Source organism: Eschrichtius robustus, chromosome 19 (assembly GCF_028021215.1).
Source record: "Eschrichtius robustus isolate mEscRob2 chromosome 19, mEscRob2.pri, whole genome shotgun sequence".
In the NCBI taxonomy this organism is placed as follows: Eukaryota; Metazoa; Chordata; class Mammalia; order Artiodactyla; family Eschrichtiidae; genus Eschrichtius; species Eschrichtius robustus.
In genome coordinates, this window is record NC_090842.1 from 61,091,252 (window position 1) to 61,104,855 (window position 13,604).

The 13,604-nt window shown below is 44.8% G+C and overlaps 1 protein-coding gene across 2 annotated transcripts in view; it reads left to right on the forward strand.

The window, feature by feature from the left end:
* The window catches only part of ARHGAP35 (Rho GTPase activating protein 35), a 120,504-nt gene that overhangs the window by 42,538 nt on the left and 64,362 nt on the right, over positions 1-13,604 (forward strand). For both annotated transcript variants that reach the window (XR_011071395.1, XM_068528171.1), the window contains exon 2: positions 658-4,534. Coding sequence is in view for 1 of the 2 variants with exons in the window: in XM_068528171.1 (XP_068384272.1) it covers positions 851-4,534 (3,684 nt within the window). In the remaining variant the exon portion in view is untranslated. The remainder of the gene's footprint in view (positions 1-657; positions 4,535-13,604) is intronic.

Sequence of the window (13,604 nt, forward strand, 5' to 3'; positions counted from 1 at the left end):
TGACATTGTACCTCTGAGGGTACAACAGATGTCAGTCTTTTTTTTTTTTTTTTTTTTAATAATTGTAAACTGCCTTGCTTTGTAGATTGCCTTTAGTGCAAATGCTTTGGTTATTTCACCACTTCTTACATTCTTTGCTGTTGGCAGATTCTCTTTTTTACTTATTTTTTTATTTTTGGCTGCATTGGGTCTTCGTTGCTGTGTGCAGGCTTTCTGTAGTTGTGGTGAGCAGGGGCTACTCTTCGTTGCGGTGCGTGGCCTTCTCATTGCGGTGGCTTCTCTTGTTGCGGAGCATGGGCTCTAGGCATGTGGGCTTCAGTAGTTGCAGCACGTGGGCTTAGTAGTTGCGGCACTTGGGCTTAGTAGTTGCGGCACATGGGCTTAGTTGCTCCGCGGCATGTGGGATCTTCCCGGACCAGGGCTTGAACCTGTGTCCCCTGCATCGGCAAGCGGATTCTAAACCACTGCGCCACCAGGGAAGTCCAGATGTCACTCTTATTTGCTCTTATGTCTTTACCCAGCTTAAGGCCTCGTACATTTGATGTTTACTGTAATTATTTGTTGAACAATAAAATTGATTTTTCCTACTGTTTGGTGATTAAAATTGGTTTCAAAATTATGATGCTGATTGGTTTTCTTTTTTCCTCCCCCACCTAGGAAGAAATGTTGACTATTTGGCGATGAGAAGTGGCAAAAACTAACCTCGTACTGGTATACAAGCACGACGAGATCTGACACTTTTGCTTCGTGGGCAGCCGGCCCCCACTGATAATGTGGGGAAGCCATTGGGTCCACTGGAAAACACTAATCTGATCTTGGAAGTAGCTGATTGTGGCAGGATGTGTCGACGATGATGATGGCAAGAAAGCAAGATGTCCGCATTCCCACCTACAACATCAGTGTGGTGGGATTGTCTGGGACGGAGAAGGAGAAGGGCCAGTGTGGCATTGGGAAGTCTTGTCTGTGCAACCGCTTTGTGCGCCCGAGTGCTGACGAATTTCACTTGGACCATACCTCTGTCCTCAGCACCAGTGACTTTGGTGGGCGAGTGGTCAATAATGACCACTTTCTCTACTGGGGGGAAGTTAGCCGTTCCCTGGAGGACTGTGTGGAATGTAAGATGCACGTTGTGGAGCAGACTGAATTCATTGATGATCAGACTTTTCAGCCTCACCGGAGCACGGCCCTGCAGCCCTATATCAAGAGAGCTGCTGCAACCAAGCTCGCATCAGCTGAAAAACTCATGTACTTTTGCACTGACCAGCTGGGGCTGGAGCAGGACTTTGAGCAGAAACAAATGCCAGATGGAAAGCTGCTAATTGATGGTTTTCTTCTTGGTATTGATGTTAGCAGGGGCATGAATAGGAACTTTGATGACCAGCTCAAGTTTGTCTCTAATCTCTACAATCAGCTTGCAAAGACAAAAAAGCCCATAGTGGTGGTCCTGACTAAGTGCGATGAGGGTGTTGAGCGGTACATTAGAGATGCACATACTTTTGCCTTAAGCAAAAAGAACCTCCAGGTTGTGGAGACCTCAGCAAGATCCAACGTAAATGTGGACTTAGCTTTCAGCACCTTAGTGCAACTCATTGATAAAAGTCGGGGAAAGACGAAAATCATTCCTTATTTTGAAGCTCTCAAGCAGCAGAGTCAGCAGATAGCTACAGCAAAAGACAAGTATGAGTGGCTGGTGAGTCGCATTGTGAAAAACCACAATGAGAATTGGTTGAGTGTCAGCCGAAAGATGCAGGCCTCTCCTGAGTACCAGGACTATGTCTACCTGGAAGGGACTCAGAAAGCCAAGAAGCTGTTTCTCCAGCACATCCATCGCCTCAAGCATGAGCATATTGAGCGCAGGAGGAAGCTGTACCTGGCAGCCCTCCCACTAGCTTTTGAAGCTCTTATACCCAATCTAGATGAAATAGACCACCTAAGCTGCATAAAAGCCAAAAAGCTCTTGGAGACCAAGCCAGAATTCTTAAAGTGGTTTGTTGTGCTTGAAGAGACACCATGGGATGCCACCAGCCACATTGACAACATCGAGAACGAGCGGATTCCCTTTGACTTAATGGATACCGTCCCTGCAGAGCAGCTGTACGAGGCCCACTTAGAGAAGCTGCGGAACGAGAGGAAAAGAGCTGAGATGAGAAGGGCATTCAAAGAAAACCTGGAGACCTCTCCCTTCATAACTCCTGGAAAGCCTTGGGAAGAGGCCCGCAGTTTTATTATGAATGAAGATTTCTATCAGTGGCTAGAAGAATCTGTATACATGGATATTTATGGCAAACACCAAAAGCAAATTATAGACAAAGCAAAAGAAGAGTTTCAGGAGCTGCTTTTGGAATATTCGGAATTGTTTTATGAGCTGGAGCTGGATGCTAAGCCCAGCAAGGAGAAGATGGGTGTCATTCAGGATGTTCTGGGGGAGGAACAGCGATTTAAGGCATTACAGAAGCTCCAAGCAGAGCGTGATGCCCTTATTCTGAAGCACATTCATTTTGTGTACCACCCAACAAAGGAAACATGCCCTAGCTGCCCTGCCTGTGTGGATGCTAAGATCGAGCACTTGATTAGTTCTCGGTTTATCCGACCATCTGACCGGAATCAGAAAAATTCACTTTCTGACCCCAACATTGATAGAATCAACTTGGTGATCTTGGGCAAGGATGGCCTTGCACGAGAGTTGGCCAATGAGATTCGAGCTCTTTGTACAAATGATGATAAGTATGTAATAGATGGTAAAATGTATGAGCTCTCCCTGAGGCCAATAGAAGGGAATGTCAGGCTTCCTGTGAACTCTTTCCAAACACCAACGTTTCAGCCCCATGGTTGTCTCTGCCTTTACAATTCAAAGGAGTCTCTATCCTATGTGGTGGAGAGTATAGAGAAGAGCAGAGAGTCCACACTTGGCAGGCGAGATAATCATTTAGTGCATCTCCCCCTGACCTTAATTTTGGTTAACAAAAGAGGAGACACCAGTGGAGAGACCCTGCATAGCTTAATACAGCAAGGTCAGCAGATTGCTAGCAAACTTCAGTGTGTCTTTCTCGACCCTGCTTCCGCTGGCATTGGTTACGGACGCAACATTAACGAAAAGCAAATCAGTCAAGTTTTGAAAGGACTCCTGGACTCCAAGCGTAACTTAAACCTGGTCAGTTCTACTGCTAGCATCAAAGATCTGGCTGATGTTGACCTGCGAATTGTCATGTGTCTGATGTGTGGAGATCCGTTTAGTGCAGATGACATACTCTTTCCCGTCCTTCAGTCCCAAACCTGTAAGTCTTCCCATTGCGGAAGCAGCAACTCTGTTTTACTTGAACTACCAATCGGACTACACAAGAAGCGCATTGAACTCTCTCTTCTTTCATACCATTCCTCATTTAGCATCAGAAAAAGCCGATTGGTCCATGGGTACATTGTTTTTTATTCAGCCAAACGTAAGGCCTCCTTGGCTATGTTGCGTGCCTTTCTTTGTGAAGTGCAGGATATTATCCCCATCCAGCTGGTTGCACTCACTGACGGCGCTGTAGATGTCCTGGATAATGACGTAAGTCGGGAGCAGCTGACCGAGGGGGAGGAGATCGCTCAAGAAATTGATGGAAAGTTCACAAGTATCCCCTGTAGCCAACCCCAGCATAAACTTGAGCTCTTCCACCCATTCTTTAAAGATGTGGTGGACAAAAAGAACATAATCGAGGCTACTCATATGTACGACAATGCTGCCGAGGCCTGCAGCACCACAGAAGAGGTGTTTAACTCCCCCCGGGCAGGCTCTCCGCTCTGCAACTCGAACCTGCAGGATTCTGAAGAAGATATCGAGCCCCCTTCTTATAGCCTGTTTCGAGAAGACACATCACTGCCCTCTCTGTCCAAAGACCATTCTAAGCTCTCTATGGAACTGGAGGGAAATGATGGGCTGTCTTTCATCATGAGCAATTTTGAGAGTAAACTGAACAACAAAGTACCTCCGCCAGTCAAACCAAAGCCTCCTGTCCATTTTGAAATTACAAAGGGGGATCTGTCTTATTTAGACCAAGGCCATAGAGATGGACAGAGGAAGTCTGTGTCTTCTAGCACCTGGCTACCTCCAGATGGGTTCGATCCTTCTGATTATGCCGAACCCATGGATGCTGTGGTCAAGCCAAGGAATGAAGAAGAAAACATATACTCAGTGCCCCACGACAGCACCCAAGGCAAAATCATCACCATTCGGAATATCAACAAAGCCCAGTCCAACGGCAGTGGGAATGGTTCCGACAGCGAAATGGACACTAGTTCTCTAGAGCGAGGACGCAAGGTATCCATCGTGAGCAAGCCAGTGCTGTACAGGACGAGATGCAGCCGGCTGGGGAGGTTTGCTAGTTACCGAACCAGCTTCACCGTGGGGAGCGATGATGAGCTTGGGCCCATCCGAAAGAAAGAGGAGGATCAGGCATCCCAGGGTTATAAAGGGGACAGTGCCGTCATTCCGTATGAGACAGATGAAGACCCAAGGAGGAGGAATATTCTTCGCAGTCTAAGAAGGAACACTAAGGTAAGACACGAGTTTAGGAATGAGTTATAGGAGTGGCTTGCACAGCACAGTGTCTTGGTAAGAGTTCATTGATGATGATGAAGATTTTCAAGGACAGCTTACTCTGGTAAAAAAACTGCCCTGTGGGTGTGTGTCTTTATTTACTCTTTGACTTAGCATTAAAAAATAAGCAGTGTCTCAGATAGCTGCTACTGGTAGCTCTCAAGTGGTAAGGACTTTGGATAGACAGCCCGAGTTGTCTTTGTCCAAAACAATAGTTAGGTAATTACCAAAATGAGCAGATCATGTAGAACTTGTCAGTGTCCTGACAAACAGCCAAGCCAGTGACAATGTGCTTGGCCTTTCTTCACTTAAACAGCAGAACCCAGAATCACAGCCCTCAGTCTTTGACTGAGAAACAAACATTTCATCCATACATCTCTTAAGTGCTCCTTTTCCCCTTTGCTGATCTGTAAAGGTTGCTACATTTTAGATTAGGAAAAATTAGATGGTTATTTTATTTGCACACATAAATCAGTGAAGGGTCTTCAAGTACCTAAATGAAAAATAATCTTGTCTCTGTGAGTTATAAACCTGTCCCGTGTTTGTAAAATTGGAGTGCCCTCCAGCTCCTTGAGTGAGTTGCTGCTGCTATCAGTGAGAGCTTCAGATTTGATTTAGGGACCACAAGTGGGGCAGGAAGGGGAAAAGAAAGAAAAAGTAAACCATGTGTGTTAGGAATATCAGGCCTGCTGTCAGATGTAGAGGAAACAGCCCCAAATGTAGGAGCAAATGAAGTCTCTATCTTGCGTGGAATTGCGCTGTGCAGGGCAGTGTGCCCTGTCCTCTTGGGCTTAGGCTTTGAGATAGAAAAGGTATTTCTCAACTTTATTTTTTCCCCATTTAGAGTAGGGGAAATACCTTTTGTTTTCCAGAGAAAGACATCTTGGTGAGACACCACAACAGAACTCTGTCAACAGACTGTTACATGCGGGCCCGCCCCCAGCATTGTGTATACAGGATGGTTTCTCTGCATTGAAAGCTTTTGCTCCTCTCCCTACCATGAAATGGCAGAGGACAAAGTCACTTGTCTGAAAGCGTTTTAGGGAACTTTGGAAGAAAGATTCCCCAAAACTTATGTTATTACAAGAGATACCAAATCAGAAGGATCTTGAGTCCAGGCTGTTTTGAGAGCTGACAATTCTGTTGTAAAATACTATCTGGAGGCCAGTTCTGCAGCTCATATTGGTTAAGAGGGTCCTTGGAGATGGAGGAACATGGTGCCATGGCCCTCACAGGGAAAACCTATTCACTTTGTGTTCCCTGATAGCATACAGCATGCTTCTCAATCACCACTGGCCAGAGCGTCCAGAATTTTCTTACCTATAGAATTTCAGAAAGGGCAGGGCAGTATCATTGTGTGTTCTGTTCCCCTCCCATTCTGAGCTGTATATCAATAAATATCATAGGCATTCTTCTGTTTGCTCTCCCTATGGTTTGCTTTTACATTTCTGTACCTTTATCTGCCTGCAGTATTTTGTTCTCCAAGTTAGTAGCGGGCAGACCAGTGGAAAGCAGTTCTTATTAGGAAGCCAGAAAGTAGCCTGACCAGCCTGCCAGTATTTCCCCAGAGCTCTCCTGTTTGATGATGCTGGAATCCAAACATTTTGAACATTTTGGCCTTCTTCTCTTCCTCCTCCACTCCCGGTGAAGACTGTTGCCAGCACAGCGTATCTAAACGCTGACAGTCTTCGAAGTGTGGAGGTGTCTGCACACCTGGGAATTAGGAAGGTGGCATAATATCACACTGTGAATCATAACGGGTTTTCCGACTTCAAGCTACGTTTTTAATACTGTTGAAAATAAAGCTTTTAAAACACATTCCCAAACAAGCTGTGCTTTAAAGAGCAGGTTCAGCAGAGAACAGCTGGTCACAGTGAGCCTCTGAGACGGCCGCCTCCACGCTGGTAATGAGTGCCTCCTAACCTAGAGCTGCCTCACGCTGGATTGCTGGGTCAGCGTGCAAGAAGTGATCCACTTCCCGTCTATCTGGGTTATGTGGGCCACACCTCTCCTAGTCAAATAAAAATGATACCTCTGGCCCAAGAGCAATAGCGTGCCAGAAGTCATTTAGGAGTATCCTTTGGAAAGAGTGAGTAAAAGGTGAAATTGTCTTTTCCTGCCTTGGAAAATGGTGCCTTAAAATGAGCATAGCTGCTTTGTCATCCTAGTGCAGAGATAAGCAAAGTTTTCATTCTGTTCCTGGTTGGAGCAAACCTCCTATTGAAATTTGCTGCCGTTAAGAAATCAGACTGACACTTGTTTACTGGAAAAGCAAGGTACCATGGGGCAGAGAATGCCAAGCCAGCCCCTACATGGGGAATTTGGCCTTTGATTTTTATTGGCATGACAAAGCAGTACAGTATTTATTTGAAGTGAGGGGAGAGCCATTTGGTAATGGAAAACACACTTAGTTCCTCCTGCATGCCACACACCACTGGGGAAATGGCACAGACCCTTCTTGCCCAGAGCTTAGCACCCAGTTGAGGCAGCAAGACCTACACAGCTTCTGAAAATAGGTGGTCTGCCTAAGAGGGTGAGGGGAGGGGGTCTGTGTGGGGCAGAGCAGATATCCTGTGCTGGGGGTGGTTAAGGTAGTGCAGTGTGTGGTGATCAGGAGCTCTGGGAATCAGGGGGCCTAAGTCAAAACCCAATTCCTCCTCTTCCTTGCTGGGCCTTCGAGCACTTGATTCACGTCTCCACGTCCCTTCTGCAAAAGGGACGAACTTAGTAGCACCTTTCTCATACGGTGTGAGAGAGGGAATGAGATTGTGCCTGTAAAACACTGAGCATACTGCATGCTGGATAAGCATTTGTTATTATTATTTAACTTGACCTTGAAGAATGAGTAGAATTGAAGAAGTGGTGTGAGGTAGGGAAAGGCTTGAAGGTGAAAATATGCATGTTGTATTCAAGGAGAGGAGAAAACTGGTCTGGTCTAGCTGAGAGCTTGAGGGACCAACTTTGTCCCTCCCTTTTGTATAAGTTTTAAACCCTGTGTGTTACTTAGCTGCTTTCTCCTCCCTTACCCTAGCAACAGCCCTAACAACAACCAAAAAAGCTATGCTCTGGGTACCTGTGTGATGTGGAGAAAGAGAAATTGCTCAGTGCCCTTGGCTAATATGCTAGATTAGCTCCTTACTGTAAAATTGGAGTTGGAGTGAGGGAATGGCTTTCATTTCTACTAATGAAAGTGCAAACTGTAAAGCTGACTCTCATTCTGGGTCCTTTTCCCAGCTGAACCATTTAGCAACCCACCCTCATAGTGGGATCCTTCCGCACTCAGCTGAATGAAATTGAAAATCTACGCTTGCACTTCAGTGGGGTCCATGAATAGATGCTTTGTCCGTAAAGAGTTGTCGTTGCACATGGTCTCTGTCTCCCAGTGCCATGCGTTTGCAAAGATGAGATCAGGACCAGCAGGGTCTTATTTTAAAGCCAGAAAAACAGGCTGGGGTGCCTTGCTCCACACAATGTGCTGTTTGGGCAAGCTCAAATTGCTGAATTCGTTGTGCTTGACCACAGATTTAGAGAAGACATTACTGGCTATTTTACCCTTCTATCTGATGTGCTCTTATTTTGTGTTTTTTTTTTTTTTTTAAAAAAAGACAAAACAGAATGATAAAGAAAATCTTTCACTCACTCTAGCTACCACATGACAAGACAACCTATTGAAAAGCAAACCAATTCAATCACGCATTGTTTGGTCTATAAGGCACCAAGTAACCAGTTTGACAGTTTGTGTGTGCCCCCCTCCCCCCAGTGAATTGGCTTATTTCATTGGATTCAGTGAATTGGCTGGTTGTTGTGGCTTTGTGTGGACACAGCTCTCATTTTGTGAGGCCTAGAACGGAGTTAAAGTTTCTAGTGTGAATAAAAACCAGCTGGGGAATTGGACTGCTCGCTCCACAGGGAGGGATGTTGCATTTTGACAAGCTGAATGGTATGAAATATGAGCTCTTTGTAACCTGCTCGGGAAAGACTCTCAGTGTGTGCTTCAGAAAAGGCTAGCCCTGCCCCATGAGCTCTAAGTCCAGATAAATACCTTGGTCTTAAAAGTGGGGTAGGGGCGCTGACTGGACCTTGGATTTTCTGATTCCCGAAAGAATTTTATCTTTTAAAAGAAGTACTCTTGCTCCGAAGCACATGTTCATTCATTCTTTTAGGAAGGAAACATTCAACTCCACGCACGGGCATTTCCTGAGCACTTGTATGCCTGGTGTTGTGCTGAGTATCATATGTGTGGTAGTTGCATTCATCTAGTTTACCATAACAGAGAATGATAGATTTTATACATGTATTTACGTGCATTTTGAATGTTGCCGTAGCGGAGGTACAGGGTGCTAAGGAATTGTATAGCAAGGAGTTTTACCCTCACCTAGGATATCCGGGAAAGCTCCTGGAGGAAATGATATGTAAAGCTGAGACTTAAAGGGTGAAGCAGACAAAGTCAGTGAAGATGGAGGCTTCCTGGGTCGAGCTTTTGAGAAAACAGTGTGGAACTTGGAGCTGAAAAAAATGTGGCATGTGCTAAGACTTGAAAGAGACCTAGAGTGGCTACTGTAGAGGGTGAGGGAGAACTGGGCAGAATAACAGAGGGCTACGGATCCCATGTGAAAGATTTTGTACTTTCCTGCATTTATTGAATACCTACTGTATGCCAGGTACAGTACCAGGTATTTTCACATCAATTTTTCATCTGTTTCGCTTAACAATCTTAAGGAAGTGATTTTTTTTAAAGTCCTGGTTTTAGAGATGAGGAAACTGAGTCTCAGTGCCCCCAAATTAGTGTAGTTACTGAGTGGAGGAGTTGAGATTTTGGAACCCCAGTCTTCTGACTTCTGTCTGCTTCCAGTGGGTTTTTAGAGTCCCGTCTCCAAGAAAGATGGTAATATTCAATAGCCAGGCACACAGTTGGAGTACTCAATCAATCCAGTCAGTTTGTTCATTTTAGACAAAGGACTTTGGTTATTATCTAAAAACATCTATTTCCCCACACTGCCCCCTAAGAACAGCGTGGTGCTGTTTGTTTCTAGCTTCAGTGTCTACTTGAGTAGAGGACAAAAAAGGCATGGAGACACTGAAATAGCAACTGGAACTTTGAGAAATTGTTTTGAACTGGTGTCACTTGGTTCTCAGTTTATTTTAAGCCCAAAGAACTGCTGTAGTTTGTTTTTGGTGACAAAAATAGGCTATCTTTAACTATCTGCTTTAGCTTAGAGCACACCTGTTTTTTAAAAAAAAAAAAAAAAAAAAAAATTACAATAGGCAACCCAAATCTATTTTTCAAAGAACAGAGAATTGCTCCGATCTTCACTGGGCCAACTTGTTCTCCTCTACCACCTAGTGATACTGAAATATCTTTGTAGGAACTCAGATTATTTCAGCTCGAGTCAGGGATCACCTCTACTTCCATAGAGAAAGGCCTTCTGAATACTTTTTATACAGTGTTTGAGAGGAGGCTAACAGGTAAAAACTGACCCCCACAGCTCTGGAAAGTCCAGATTCAGTGGGTGTCGAACCAGGCAGGAATGTTTATAAACATTTCCTGGAACTAGTGGACCCTCCTCCCTGCTTAGCCCCCTACTGCATTGGCCATTCAGCCTGAGAAGGCAACAGGGATTGACCCAGATTCATGCCTTTATAGGGCAAAAAGCTATGGTCTCAATTTATTTGGTGCCTATGAGGGGATGACATGCCTTTCTTTTCCCACCATGCAAGAGGGAGGGTTAGGGATGCTAGGAGACTTTGTGCTACTTCCTGGTTCATCCCTAAATAAAGATGCTCCAAGTTGGAGAGTGACCAGGTCATAGTACTGCCAGCTTGAAGGAGACAAGGCTGAGCATTTGTGCTTTCATAATAGACTTTGCCAGTCAGAACAGATCCATCCCCAGGTTTTCTCTTGAACTTGGGCTTAGATTTTTTCAGAGCCAGAAGGGGGAGCACCAGTCAGCCAAGAATGCATTTGGGGCATGAGCGAGTAACTTAATTGAAAAGGTCCTTTTGAAGCTGTGTTGGAAATACGAGAGAATCATCACCAATCAGAAAGCTGTAATGTTGAATACAGAATGCAAGAAAACAATTCGGGGGAAAGCTAGAGTAATGTAGTTTATGGAATCTTCTGGTTTTTCTAAGATTCCTACCAGTTACAGTTGGTTCAGGGTGTGCCACTCTACAACTTGGCAACCCATGTGTGTGACCCTCTAGGGCTTTGCTGCTATCAGTTTCACTCTCAAGAGGGAGAATTGCCCCGTTCAGAGGACACTGTCCCTGTTCCAGACTACGTCCTGTACGTGGCATTCCTCCTTAAAAACAGAAACGCAGACTGGAGTCTGTTTTTTATTTGCTTTATTAGGTATGTTACCAAGCATTTAAAAGGCTGTGCTAGGTGGTACAACTCCAATGACCACGTTTTCTGACCCTAAAATCTGGATAAGTAATTTGACATGGATAAGGGTATTTATGGAGACGGGGAGAGAATATTTGAAGTTGGCAGTTTAGGATCACTGAATAGCTGTACCTGCTGTTTCCATAGAAGATAGAATATTCTTTATCCAGAAAGAGTGGCTGACCTCTCCATTGAGGCTGTGGGAGACTTTTTTTTTCTTTGTGACTCAGTTGGTTTTTATCTGATATCTAGATCACCTTTGCTTGCTGTAGACATATATCTTCTCTAATACCCATTAGATTGTAAGTTCATTGAGGGCGAGAGATGACTTCAGTATTAGCTCTGCTGCTAGTCTGTTAGGTGACCTTGGGTATAATTCATTAAAAAGGAAAAATGCCTAGATTCCTGCACACTGGAAACTTAGCCCATTAGGAAAATGGTCATATGTGTATGTAGATGACTATCCCTTGTTCAGTGCTCGCAGAGTGATACACGGAATTCATGACGTCATCTGTTTTTTAAATCGGAGTCTGTGATGTACTACTCTCAGTATGAACATGACGTTCTGAACCTCACCTCACATCCTAGTAAGAGCAGCACAATGTTAGAAGACGAAAAAAATACTCTGGTACCCACAGAGATAGTCATCATCTCAGCTAAACTTGAAAAAAATATAAAGAAACATTGGCCTTGTGCATTATTGGAAACTGTTTTTGTTCAAGAAATTTATTGAGTGTCAATTGCACATCAGGCTCTGGAACCCAGTCATTTTACAGGCTGATAGAAGGGGTCCTTGTCTTGGCTGTTACTTATTCTTTGGCTGGCATTCTAATCATTTTCTTGCCCCGTGGACTTGGAGGAGCTGTGGAGTGGGCGTACTGTCCCATAAGCAGGAGTTTCCCCTTTATGCTCTTTTCTTGTTTCAGAAAGGCCGAGAGGCCAGAGGCAAATTCCAATCACCATTTCTCCCCAGTGCAACACTGGCAGAAGCTATTGGTTTATTTCTTTGTTTCCTTTGCCACCTGATTAGTATCAAGACTAAGAATCAGGCATGTTTTTAAGGAAACTGTGAAGTAAAGAACAACGGACTATGTTATTTATTCAAAAAATATCTATCCAAAGGACAAGGTGAAGATGATTTGAGCTGACCCAGTCCTTTGTTTATGTCAGCGGTGTGTTTCACCATGGAGATAGTTCATGTAGGGGAAGGAACATGGGGCTTTGACATTCATACATCACTGGCCTCTGAATCCTGGCTCTCTCAGTGCTGGGTGTGAATCTGTGTGAGCCTTCGTTTTCTCATCTGTAAAATGGGGTTAGTAACCCTTACCTCGAAGGGTGGTTGTGAGGTTTCAGATAACTGCAGAGCACCTAGCACAGTGTGTCTAGCACATGGCCACTCGTGATTGATCACTGTTATTTTCCATTTTGGACCCAGTCAGACTCTAAACTTAGACGTGCAGATGTGTAGTTTGTTCTCAGGGCTTGGTTTCCTCTGGCTAGATGCTTTTTTCAGTTCAGCCTGCTAATGAGTGAGCCCAAAAGAAGATAGATGTTGGGACGGTGTTGTTTTCTTCTCTCCAGGGACCTGCCGTTGAGAGTACTCCACTGACTCCCTAATGAGTGACACGTATCTGACCTGGGACTGAGACATCTGGCAGGCCACTCAGAAGAATGGCATTTCCACCTTGATGTGTGCCCAGTAACCCTTCAGATGCCTGAGGTGTTGCTTGCTTTGTCAACGGTCTGGTCCACTTCTTGGCGTGCGCCACAAAGTCTGATTTCCTTCCTAGGAAGGTTTAGAATTAGTTGTGCAAGAATCCCTGCCTGATTTTGTGACACCCTAGAGAGCCTTCAGTTATTTCAAGGAGGTATTTTGACATTCTGTAAAGCAGAGTTTGTTTAAATCTTAGGGAGAATGAGAATGAATATCCATGTCATTCAACAGCGGGAATTGATGCCCTTGCCAAAGCTTACTCTCTGTTTTGTAAGTTGAAGTGCTGAACTAGGTTAGATCTTATTAGACTCTTTGAGGTGAGAGGGATAAGAGCAGCTCTCTGGGACTTCTCTGGTGGCGCAGTGGTTAAGAATCCGCCTGCCAATGCAGGGGACACGGGTTCGAGCCCTGGTCCGGGAAGATCCCACATGCCGCGGAGTAACTAAGCCTGTGCTCCACAACTACTGAAGCCCCCCGCGCGCCTAGAGCCCGTGCTCCGCAGCAAGAGAAGCCACCACAGTGAGAAGCCCGCGTACCTCAACGAAGAGCAGCCCCTGCTCGCCGCAACTAGAGAAAGCCCTTGTGCAGCGACGAAGACCCAACGCAGCCAAAAATAAATAAATAATTTTTTTTTTTTAAATTACCTTTTAAAAAAAAAGAGCAGCTCTCTAATTTAGCCTTCCATCTGACAGCAGAATCTCCTTGACAATGAGTATGGCGGGTAGGTTGCAGCCTCTGCTTCGAATACTTACAGAGCAGTCCTTTCCTTTTTAAACAGCTGGGGGTTTTTTGTTTTTTAAAAACAAAATCGGCCAAAATTGCCTCTTTGTCTTCCTCTTATCTCTCCCAACATGACTATACAAAATCATCTGCTCTCTTTTCATGAGATAGTCCTGTAGCTATTTGAAATAGCTGTCATCGTGCCC